Source organism: Meles meles, chromosome 3 (genome assembly GCF_922984935.1).
Source record: "Meles meles chromosome 3, mMelMel3.1 paternal haplotype, whole genome shotgun sequence".
NCBI lineage: Eukaryota > Metazoa > Chordata > Mammalia > Carnivora > Mustelidae > Meles > Meles meles.
In genome coordinates, this window is record NC_060068.1 from 93,220,433 (window position 1) to 93,233,437 (window position 13,005).

General features: G+C 38.0%; 1 protein-coding gene across 1 annotated transcript in view; it reads left to right on the forward strand.

The window, feature by feature from the left end:
• The window catches only part of DEPDC1B (DEP domain containing 1B), an 81,923-nt gene extending 77,433 nt beyond the window's left edge, over window positions 1-4,490 (forward strand). The window contains exons 10-11 of the mRNA XM_046000129.1: window positions 2,137-2,322; window positions 3,541-4,490. Coding sequence (XP_045856085.1) covers window positions 2,137-2,322; window positions 3,541-3,702 — 348 coding nt within the window. The 3' untranslated portion in view covers window positions 3,703-4,490. The remainder of the gene's footprint in view (window positions 1-2,136; window positions 2,323-3,540) is intronic.
• The last annotated feature ends 8,515 nt before the right edge of the window (window positions 4,491-13,005 follow it).

Here is a 13,005-nt window from a genome sequence, read left to right on the forward strand (position 1 = left end):
AATTTCTTTGTTATTCACGTAACATTGACATACAATGTTATGTTAGTTTCAGGTGTCCAGCAAGGTCACGGAGCCATTCTGGACCATTTAGTGGTCCCTGCAATGAGTGTAGTCACCAATCAATATGACTACATTATTGGCTGTACTTTCCATCTCTGTAACTTATTTATTTTATAACTGGAAGTTTGTACCTCTGCATCCCCTTCATCAATTCTTTGATTTTCCCCCACCTCCATGCCCCCTTTTCCCTGGCAACCAACAGTTTGTTCTCTGTATTTGAGAGTCTGTTCAGTTTTTTTGTTTGTTTGTTTTGTATTTCTGTGGTGTTGTTATTTCTCCTCCTTTATTTCTGATTTTATTTGAGTCCCCTCTCTTTTTATGTTGTTAAGTCTCGCTTAAGGTTTATCAATTTTGTTTTTCTTTTCAAAGAGTCTGTTCTTGGTTTCATTGATTTCCTTTTATTTTTTTATTTTTTAAAGATTTTATTTATTTATTTGACAGATCACAAGTAGACAGAGAGGCAGGCAGAGAGAGGGAAGCTCCATGGTGAGCAGAGAGCTCGATGTGGGGCTCGATCCCAGGACCCCGAGATCATGACCTGAGCTGAAGGCAGAGGCTTAATCCACTGAGCCACCCAGGCCCCCCTTGATTTTTTTTTAACTCTCTTTTTCATTTATTTCCACTCTATTCTTTATTATTACCTTCCTTCTATTAGCTTTGGTCTTTGTCCTTTTTTCCTATTTCCTTTAGGTGTAAGGCTAGGGAATTTATTGTGACTTTTCTAGCTTCTTGAGATAGGTCTTCATCACTATAAACTTCCCTCTTTGAACTGCTTTTATTGTGTTCTGAAGATTGGGACCATTGTGTTTTCATTTAATTTGTCTTCATGTATTCTTTTATTTCCTCTTTGATTTCTTCACTGACCTATTGGTTATTTAGTAGCATATGTTTGTGTCTTTTCTAGGTTGGTTGGTTTGTTTGTAACTGATTTCTACTTTTACACTATTTTGGTTGGAAAAGATGCTTGTTATTATTTTAGGCTTCTTAAATTTATTGAGATTTAAATTTATTGTGGCTTAACATGTGATCTATCCTGGAGAATGTTCCATGTGCACTTGAAAAGAGTGTGTATTATGCTGTGTTTGAGTGGAAATTTCTGTATATACTTGTTAGGTCCACCTAATCTAATGTCTTCTTCAAAACCACTATTTCCTGGGCGCCTGGGTGGCTCAGTGGGTTAAGCCGCTGCCTTCGGCTCAGGTCATGATCTCAGGGTCCTGGGATCGAGTTCCGCGTCGGGCTCTCTGCTCAGCGGGGAGCCTGCTTCCCTCTCTCTCTCTCTGCCTGCCTCTCTGTCTACTTGTGATCTCTCTCTGTCAAATAAATAAATAAAATCTTTAAAACAAAAAACAAAAAACCACTATTTCCTTATTGATTTTCTGTCTGGATGCCTCCTCCATTGATGTAAGTTGGGTGTTAAAGACTCCTATTATGATTGTATTACCATCAATTTCTCTCTTTATGTCTGTTAATATTTGCTATGTTTATGTAGGTGTGAAATTAATATTTTTAATGGACATTCATTTATTTATAAGTCTTAGCATCACCTTTCCTCTTTCTTCTCCATTTTCCCTTTTGCCCTGTACAGTGTCTGCACATTTGTTTTCTTGCTTTTTACTGTTGACGTATTTGGAGATGTTTTAGTACTTCTCCAAACATAACAGCCATACTATATGTGTGCCTCTATCCATTCCCAAGGAAGGGAAGTCAGATCCTCCAGATGTGGGAAGAAACCTCCAGAGAAGGAGGTTCACTATTGTAATGAATTACTTTTGTCAACATGTTTAGTTTATGTTTCAATTTAAGATTTTATTTAAAAGAGCACACCAGGTTTTCTGTTTATTAAAATGGTTCTTGGGTTAAAAAAAAGGTAAGAACTTATTTAAAACTGTGGCTTTAAGTGATTTTTTTCAAATTTATAGAAACACTTTTACTTTTTAATAAAGACTTTTTCCAAACGAATTGAAGAATGACATGGCATTCCCAGGAGGAGATATGCTCTATTTGATCTGAACCAGTTTTGCAACTTATATGAAAATACGCTTATGTCTTTTACTATTAATCCTTTTGCCTCAGATAAAATACCCAGGAGCCGATATGGATATCACTTTATCTGCCCCGTCATTTTGCCGTCAGATCAGTCCAGAGGAATTTGAATACCAGAGAGCATACGGCTCTCAGGAACCTCTGGCAGCTTTGTTGGAGGAAGTCATAACAGATGCAAAACTCTCCAGCAAAGAGAAGAAGAAAAAATTGAAGCAGGTAAAAAGAATGTTCTTTAGAAGCCATGTCTTTTTGTACTAGTCTTAATATTGTTTTTTTCTTTTTATTCTCTGCTTTAATGGGTTTCATGTGAATCTCATCTTCTGAGATGTAGCAGTTTTGAAAGTATATTATTCAAGTCATATACTCCAGAAGTCTCATGGATGTACTCAGTTGTGAGAGCTTCCCACATCTTATTCTCGAGTGTAGATATTTTACCATTATTGAGCTCTTCCTTTATGGAGCTGCTCTCTGTTATTTGTCTTTTGTTTGGGTAATTGGCACGATGTGAGTTAACGGAGCAGTTACTTTAAATTCTGAGAAGCTAACAAATGAAGACAGATTCTCCTGATTTTTTCTGAAAAGTAAATTGTACTGAATTTACAGATATAAGATTTGTAAAATTGAAGAGGCTTTGGTTTTAGATAGCCAGCATTTGGGGTTTAGTTCCTGCTAGGCAACACAGCTTTGGGTTTCATTGAAGAGCTTTTAATAAAAATTGATTTACTTTGACCATTCTTAGAGTAGTGATTCAAGATTAAGGGAATGGTTTTTATTTTTCAAGACTGATTTCTGCAAGCTTGATTCCTGATCATACCATACATTTGGGATTATACACAGAGCACCAGAGTTCTAGACTCCCAATCATATTTTTCTCAGTAATTTTGGAGAAGAGTTCAGTGTTAGGGATCAAAGAAAAAGCATTATTGCCTCTCTTTAAGCTTTTATATAAACTGGAACGTTTTCCCTTCCATTTGAGTAGAAGCAGGTGGGGCTGAGTTGGAGAGGCAGGGAGATCGTGAAATGTAGTTGGGCCAAAATTTTCTTCAACCGTATAGAACATAAGATATTTTCAAGTCAGAATTACGTATGACTATTTTTAAAATGAAGTCTATTTATAGTTAGCAAATGGAGGAAATTTTAAGAAATGGGACTGAAACGAGAAGTTGTTTGAAGATCGGATCAAATTAAAGTTGAATTAGATCTATAGCAAGTGGAATTAAATGATCTCAAAAAGAAATGGATTTGTGTTGGAGTGAATTTGATTATGATTTGTCATCGTCTTATTCTCTTTCTGATGGAGAACAATAAACATTAAAACAAAATAAAGACAACCTCATATGGAATCAGATCAGGAAGTCTTTAATTTTAAAATTAGATCACCTAATTTTCTTGGTTCTTATCTGTTTTTTTACTCATCTTGGATTTTTTTTTCAGTTTCAAAAATCCTATCCCGCAGTCTACCAAGAGCGATTTCCTACACCAGAAAGTGAAGCACTTCTGTTTCCTGAGAAGCCGAAACCGAAACCACAGCTGCTAATGTGGGCACTAAAAAACCCTTTCCAACCATTTCAAAGAACTAGAAGTTTTCGGATGTAGTACTTCCATGGCTATTAGAGAGCTCTGTTGTTGCCTTGAGCAAATGGGTGGTTAGAGAAGGACTATGGTGGTGGAAGAAGGAAGAGCAGACAATAGAGACTACTGAAATATAAAGTGACTGGACTTCCAAAAATGAGCCATTATCAGTATTTTTGTAAAACTCAGTGCTATTTTTAAAGTGTAAAACTCAGTCAAAATTTAGATGAATACATAGTGGTAATGTTAATGTGTTTGTAATTGTTACAAAATTTAAGGATTTTTATTTTTTTATTCGTCGTTTTTCATGGTGTTAATAAAAAAATTATGTGTACATTTTAGTTACTGATGTCTTTGTTATAACCAAGCCTTAAAAATAGTGTATATACTTGAGTAAGAAAGACAGTGGGTACTTTTACTGTGATGCTGTTGATATCATAGCTTAATAGTTCTGATTTCTCTTTTGTAAAATCTCATTTTCAATGTTGCACCAAGATTCTTAATGTCCTGTATTATGATGACTGTGTCTTTCATTGAGGATTTATTGGATGTTATGGCAGATATAACTAAAGCTGGTTCTTTAATAACATATATATTTGCTGGTGTTTACCTCTAAGTGGAGAAGATGTTCATTTTCCTGCAGTGGTATAATTTCAGTCTTGGCTGAAAATGGAGATTTGAACTGAATAAACTTTTTTGGTCCCCCTTATACCAGTGGTTGTAAATCAGATCTCTGTTATTTCATGAAAAACACAAATGGATTAAGTAAAATGAGACTACTTCCTTTATATTTCCCCCAAATCCCTCAACCTTTTGAAAATAAATGGACTGTAAATAAATATTGTATTTTGTTTCAACTTGGTTAGACTTTAGTTCTTTTACTTCTCCAAAAAGGGATTCTCTAGTATCATCCACGCTTTTTTCAAGCCCAGCTAACACCTTGATAATCGTCATTCTGAACTCTAGATCTGACATCTTACTAATGTCCATATTGATCAAGTCCCTAGCTGTCAATACTGGCTCTTGCTCTTCTTCTTCTTCTTTTTTTTTTTTTTTGAGGTGAGTTTTTCCACCTTGTCATTGCATCCAGATAAGAATAGAAGAATGAGAGAACAAAATACTGAAAGGTAGCAACAACCCCAGAAAAATATACACTTAACCAAAGTGGAAAAGTCCTGAAATGGGGGGTGGGGGAGGGGGAAGAAAGGAGAAAAAAAATTTTATATATGTATATGTATATGTACACACTTGATTTGGGGTGTATTTTGGTCTGTTAGAAGAAACTGCCTCCCAAAATTTTAAATAAAAAACATCTATCTACAAAAATAAGGGTAAACATGATGAAGGGATGGAATATGACTGTGAAGGTGAAATTTTTTTTTTTAAGATTTTATTTATTTGACAGACAGAGATCACAAGTAGGGAGAGAGGCAGGCAGAGAGAGAGAGAGAGGAGGAAGCATGCTCCCTGCCAAGCAGAGAGCCCGATGCGGGGCTCGATCCCAAGACCCTGGGATTATGACCTGAGCGAAAGGCAGAGGCTTTAACCCACTGAGCCACCCAGGCACCCCTAAAGGTGAAAATTTTAAAAAGATTCTAAAAAAGGGATGATAAGAAGTTGGTTGAAAAAAGAAAAAAAAAAAAGGAAAGAATGTGATCAGGCTGGAGACTAGAACAAAGCCATACATTAGATTTAGGGTATATTTTGATCTGTTAGAAGAATCTGTATCCCAAAATTTTAAAGAAAGAAAAATCTATATGTATACAAAAAATAAAGCTAAATACAATGAAGGTACAGACTATGACTATAACAATGAAAATTTAAAAAGATTTTTTAAAAGGTATTGATAAGATAAAATAGTTAAAAACATTAAAATATGAAAGAGGAAAAATTTTAAAGATAGAATGAGAAAATTTTTTTTAAATATTTACCTTTGAGGGGCGTCTTGTGGCTCAGATTGAGCCCCACATTGGGCTCCCTGCTCCGTGAGAAGCCTGCTTCTCCCTCTCCCACTCCCACTTTTCCACTCCCCCTACTTGTGTTCTGTCTGTCAAATAAATAAAATCTTAAAAAAAAATTTACCTTTGAAAGACTAAAGGATCATGGAAAAAAAGCCATGAGTTCTCTGTGTATTGCTTTCCCCTCACTCTGAAGTTCTGCAGTTCTTATTGATCTGCACACTTGGTCTTGGCCAGATGTTCCTGCTCATCTTCTGCAGGAGGGACCTGTTGCACTGATTCTCAAATGTCTTTGTCCAAGGCGGAATTGTGCCGACCTTGCCAGGGGCCAGGCTAAGTAATCTGCTCGCTAGCTCTCATAGCTTTTGTTCCCTGAACGCTTTCCGTAGAGCTTTGGAGGACCGGAATGAAGATGGCGGCCTCCCAGTCTCCAGGCAGAGGAGCTGAGAGCTCCGGGCCCCACTCCTCAGTGTACCTTCAGAGAAAAGCAGTCAATCCTTCCCATCTCCCTGGTCTCCAGCTGCGCTCTCAGCTCACCTGGCTTGTGGCCAAGCACTTCTGTCTCTGGCACACAGCTCCGTTTGGAGTCTCCAAACCCAGCAGATTCCCGCCTCCAGAGAAGGAAGCTGAGTCTCCCTGGATCTGCCACTTATGGGGTCCCTGCTCGAAGAACAGTGGTCCAACTGTGCCTCGGATCACAGTTTAAGGTAACCCCGAGCTGAAAGCTCACTCCTCGGCTCCATCTTTGTAGCCGGCTCCCCACTCTGATACCTGGGAACTCTACCACACACAGGCACCCCTAGTCTTTTTGTGTCCCCGTGGGTCCCGAGACAACACTGTCCCCGTGAGAGCTCCACCCCCGCTTAGCTCTGGAGTGATGTCCCTCAGTGGATCAGACTTCTAAAAGTTGCAATTTGTGTCCACTGCTCTACTGCTTGCTGGGAGCTGGCCCCTCCCCCCGCAGTCTATATTCCGTATATCACCTCGGATTCACTTCTCCACACGTCCTACCTTACAGAAAGTGGTCACTTTTCTGTTCATAGAATTGCTGCTATTCTTCTCTTCCCTCTCCTGTTGAGTTTGTAGGTGTTCAGAATGGTTTGATAACTATCTAGCTGAACTCCTGGGACCTGATGGTATCTCTGTCTCCTCTCTTCCGCTATCTTGCTCCTCCTTCTTGTTCTGCCCTTTGGACTGAATTTTCCTTGCCTTTTTGATCTGGTCCTGTTCTTTTGTAGCAGAATGCCTCCTATATTTGACTCTGATTTTGTTTACTTAAAAATGGATAAAAGTAGGACACCTGGGTGGCTCAGTGGGTTAAAGCCTCTGCCTTCGGCTCAGGTCATGATCTCAGGGTCCTGGGATCAAGCCCTGCCTTGGGCTCTCTGCTCAATGGGGAGCCTGCTTCCCCCTCTCTCTGCCTGTCTCTCTGCCTACTTGTGATGTCTTTCTCTCTCAAATAAATAAATGAAATCTTAAAAAAAGAGAAAGTTAAAAAAGTGGATAAAAGTATTCCTATTGATATGGGTACCACCTTTCCTTACAAATATGTAAAGTAATAGGAGATGTTTAGTGTTTCACGATTTGTTTTCAAACTTTGGAATAACGTTTAGAGGAAAGAATAAGTCTACTTCTGCTCTCTTTGCCCTTTAACACAGGGTATACTTTCCAAAATCTCCTCTCCTATTGAATATCTTTAGAAATATACGATCTTTTTTTTTTTTTTTTTAAGATACACACACACACAAGATTATTTATTTTAGAAAGAGAGCATGGGGTGGGGAAGGACAGAAGGAGGGAGAGAAAGAAAATCTCCAGCAGACTCCTGGCTGTGTGAGGAGCCTGATGTGGGGCCTGATCCCACTACCCTGAGATCATAACCTGAGCTGAAATCAAGAATCAGACTCTTGCTCATATATAGCATAAAACTGATTTTTATATCCAACCTCCGTGATAGACTTTTCTAGTAATTCTAAGCATCTAGTGTGATCTTTTTGGATTTGCCACATTCACTACATTCACTACATAATAAGCAAACAATGACAGTTTTTCGTTTTTCATTTCTGTGGTTGACAGCATTTAAAATGTCCCCTGTGATCCTCTTGGTATTTGTCCCAATGTATAATCTTTCCTTGAGTGTGAGTTGGATCTAGTGATATATTTGTAACAAACAGAATATGCAAAAGTGATAGGATATCTCTTTTGAGATTAGATCACAAAAAGGCTCTGGTTTCCATCTTGCTTACCCTCTCCCTTAATCTCTCCCAGGCCTGCTCTGAGGAAAGCCAGCCTCCCTGTTGTGAGCTGCCCTACGGAGAGGCCCATCAGGCAAGGAATTCCTGTCTCTGCCCACTAGCTAGTGAGGACATAAGGCCTACCAATAGCTGGATGAATGATCTTGAAAGTGGATATTCTGAGGCTTGCCAACAGCCACGTGAGTGATCTTGGAAGAACGTACTCAGACAAGCCTTGAGGTGAAGGCCACCTTAGCTGACACCTTGACGGCACCCTGGGACAGGCTCTGAGCTAAAGGACTCTGCTAAGCTCTTCCTGGATTCCAGACCCATAGAAACTGTGAGGTAATAAATATTTGTTGTTTCTAACCACTTAATTTTGGGGTAATTTGTTATTACGTGATAGATACAATACACCTAATTCTGATTCCCTCCTTCCACCCTCCTTCCCTTTGTCCCTTTCTTCCTTCCCTCCTTCATTTTTTAAAATTATAAAATGTCACTATCCCTGGTAATGCATTTGTTTGCAGTCTTTTCATATTTTTATATATTAGTTGTAGCCCTTGTAAACAGCATATGGTGGGATTTTTTTTTAAGATCCCAGTGTGACAATTTTTGTTTCTAACTGTAACATTTAGACAATAGTATTTAATATAATTACTCTATATGTTTATATATTCTATATGTTTATTGATGCTTTATAGCTCTTTGTCTCCACTTTCTTGACTTTGAATTTTACAAATCATTTCATGTTTTCTCCTATTAATTTGCAACTAAACACTGTTTCTTATCTTGTTGGGTTCTTTTTTTTTTTTTTTAAGATTTTATTTACTTATTTGACAGACAGAGATCACAAGTAGGCAGAGCAGCAGGCAGAGAGAGAGAGAAGAGGAAGCAGGCTCCCTGCCGGGCAGAGAGCCCGATGCGGGGCTCGATCCCAGGACCCGGGATCATGACCTGAGCCAAAGGCGGAGGCCTCAACCCACTGAGCCACCCAGGTGCCCCTCTTGTTGGGTTCTTGAAAATTACATCTTATATACTAATTTATCAAAGCTTAAAGTTAGTAAATATCATTTACCTTCCTCTCAGACTGTTCAGGGTCTTAAAGTACTAATAACACCCTCCCAAAACAGATAGTATTCTGTAATATATTTTAATTTTATTGTTTTTAAACTTCATACTATGTTATTTTTATATGTAGTCCTTGTTTTAGATTTACCCTATTTTACCACCTTTTTCCTTCTGAGAGTACATTCTTTAGAATTTATCTTCAGTATATGTTGTTTTTGTCTGAAAACTTTTTAATTTTGCCCTTACTCTTTTTTTTTTTTGAATAGCTTTATTGAAATGTAATTCACATGATATACAATTGACCCATTTAAAGTGCATAATTCAGTGGGTTTTGGTAAGTTACAATTTTAATTATTTAAGTTGTGATTAAATATATGTAACAAAATTTGCATTTTAATCATTTTTGAGTGTATAATTATAAATAATGCTCTCATTCTTTGAGGATATTTCTGCTATTTATAGAATTCCAAGTTGAGGGTTGTTGTATTTCAGTACATTGTAGTTATTTGTTTGTTATCTGGCTTCCATTGTTACTGAGAAGTCAGTCGCCACTCTTTGTAGATACAATGTCGTGTTTTGGCAGAGTTCTTTTTAAAATTCTGCCTTTGTCTTTGGTAGTCTGCTGTTTATAGTGACATACCTCGTTTATATAATATACTCTTAAATGATCATTCTGCTTGGTATTTGTGGGGGTTCTTAAATAAGAGGATCAAGGTCTTTCACCATTTATTTTTTGTTTTTGTTTTTTTAATGAGTTATTTGTTTGTTTGTTTTAGAGAGAAAGGGTGCAGGGAGAGGGGCAGAGGGAGCGAGAGAGTGAGAGGATCTCAAGCAGACTCCCCACTGAGCAGGGAGCCCAAGCTGTGGCTTGATCTCATGACTCTGAGACCACGACCATGAGATCATGACCTGAGCCAAAATTAAGAGTCAGAAGCTTAACCCACTGAGCCACCCAAGTGCCTCTCTTTTTTATGTCTTTGACATAATCTCTCTGCTTATGATTCTTTAATTAAATATATTTTAGATCTTTTCACCCTATCCTCTGTCTCTTAATCTCTCAGGTACCTTCCATATTTTTGTCTTCCTATGCTGCATTCTAGAAAATTTCTTAAGTCTTTCTTCCAGTTCAGCACATCTCTCTTCACGTGTGTTTAGTGTTCTGTTAAATTCCTGTATTCCTTATTTTGGAATTTACATCCAGTTTACAACTCAGGAGTCTGAGAGTCAGGTTGAGGAACTTCCCGAAGCTCTCCCAGCTTGTGAATGGCTTGGTTGATGGCCACAGCCAGCTCTGCTGGATTGCACGGCCCAGGCTCCAGACTCCCACATCTTACTGGCTCCTACTGAGCACTGCTTAATCGTGTTTATGAGTGCTGGGTGAATGTTTATGTAGAAGCACACACATTATTTTTCAGTTTATACTTTCTAAAACTCAAGAGCTCAGACTTCTTTTTGATTTATATTGTTTTCATTGTCCTAACCTAGCTTTGCCAAATTCACTTCCCTTGTTTCTCTGGTCACTTTTTGTGAATATCTGCTGAAGATTTTTCACTGAATTTCCTGCATATTTTCAAAAATACTATTAACAGTGCTGAAACCAATTTCTTAGAACTCTGTGGTGCAATCAGGTATTTCTTTTTTTGTAGGTATGCCTTTTAAAACATTATTAGTGCATTTGCTTTTGTTTTTAGGTCTGCTAAGTAGAATATGTCCTAGGGATTGTCACTAATCTGAGAGACTATGGTAAGGAATTTGTCAGATGAGTGTTACATATAGGAAACTTGAGGCGACTTAACAGCACATTTTCAAGGTTGAGTAAATCTCAGGTATGAAGAGGGTAATGGAATTCAACCATTCTTCATTCTGATTTTTCACACATCTTTGTGTTCCCCTATCTGCCTTCAGGGAAGTCATACCTGGGCTCTAACAAACATGGTAGATGTATCTGTCATAACTTAGCTTTTGTGTTATCCAGGAGCTTGATTCTGATTCCCATACCCAAAAGAGAGTTTCTGTACATTTTTATAGGAAATGTAACTTAAAAAGAGCCAGTATTTGTGAACCATTGATGGTCAAGAAGAGGAAACTGAATGTTTCTATGTTTACAATGTCTCCAAAATCTTCTGTCATGATTGAAAGAGAAATCAATTAAAATGACTCTTTACTATATGGGTGTGGCTGACTTTTTATTTCATTTTATTATTATTTTTAAAGATTCTTATTTATTTATTTGATATAGAGAGAGACTGCGAGAGAGGGAACACAAGCAGGGGGAGTGGGAGAGGGAGAAGCAGGCTTCCCACCAAGCAGGGAGCCCAATGCAGGGCTTGATCCCAGGACCCTGGGATCATGACCTGAGCCAAAGTCAGATGATTAATGACTGAGCCACCCAGGTGCCCCTCAATTTTTATTATTTTTTACCTTTACTCTGAAGAACAAACCTCGACAAATGTTAAGTCCTGGAGTAAAGCAAACTGTTCTTATCTACTAAAATCAGCATTAAGAGGTAATTCAGTTGTCTGTCTATCCATTATCATAGTATTTGCCCAAATTTGAAGTGTTTACTTCAAAATGAGACACTAGAAAGTCTACTTTTGTGACATTTGGAATTATTTTGCATTTACATTTTCTTGGTAATGACAACATAACCTGCAAAAAAGTATAACATCTTGGGGAGCCTGTGTGGCTCAATTGGTTAGGTAGCTGCCTTTGGTTTAGGTCATGATCCCAGGGTCCTGGGGCCAAGCCCTGCACTGGACTTAGCAACGTGTCTGCTTCTCCCTCTCCCCTTGGGCTCTCTCTCTCCTTCTCAAATAAATAAGTCTTCACAAAAAAGTATAACATCTTGAATCATTACATATTGGGTCTTCCAGGCAAACAAATTACTGTAAAACATAAACTATGATTATTCAGACTTAAAGAAATTATTTGCTCCTGGGTACCCAAGTAGTTTTAAAGTTGGGATATGGTACCACATTAATAAACAAAGAATTTGCTTATTTGTATCAACTTGGAAATGTATTTGTTAATTTGGTAGAACAAATATACTCCCTGGGATAACTTGAGGGTATGTTCACTAATTTAAGAATATAATGAGGCTGTCTGGGTGGCTCAGTCAGTTAAGCATCTGCCTTTGGTTTAGGTAATGATCCCGGGGTCCTGGCATTGAGCCTCAAGGTCATGGTGGAGGTTGGTCTCCTTGCTCAGTGGGAAGTCGTCTTCTTCCTCACCTTTTGCCTCTCCTCCTCCCCCTGCTCATGCTCTCACTCTCTCTAATATAAATAAATAAAATCTATTTTAAAAAGAACATAATGAGTAACTTCTGATAGATTTTTTTGTGTGTATATATATATTTTTTAAAGATTTTATTTATTTGTCAGAGAGAGAGAGAGAGAGCGAGAGTGAGAGCAAGCACAGGCAGACAGAGTGGCAGGCAGAGACAGAGAGAGAAGCAGGCTCCCCGCCGAGCATGGAGCCCAATGTGGGACTCGATCCCAGGATGCCGGGATCATGACCCGAGCTGAAGGCAGCCGCTTAACCAACTGAGCCACCCAGGGGTCCCTGTGTGTGTATATTTTAGTATCTATGTAATCTCAGTATTTTAACTTCCAATTTGAGAAAATGAAATGGGAAAAATAATGGCACAAAAGGGTACTAACCCATTAAAAAATAAAAAATACCACATGTTTAGTGCATGTTTGTGTTGCTCAGTAAATTTCATAATTCAGTGAATCTAAGATTTAGTTTACAAACCATGTACAGTCTTTGCAAATTCCATTGTGGAGAATTATTAAGTGAATTGTTTGCTTTGAGTATCTAGAATAAATTATATTTTCCATAAACTGTCCCTGTCTCAAAACAAAAAATAATATATGTATTTGGCTGTGTGTATTCACTGTATAATACTTCTGTTGCGGCTCTTCTGTCAAAACTGAGAATAGTATCCAGGCCCTTTTTAGGGCTATAACAGAAGTTATTCTCCCTGCTTCCAGCCTCCACAAATTTTCCCCCTTGCTGCTGACATCTCTCTAATAGTAATAAGGTAGTCTTCTTGAGTATTCTAG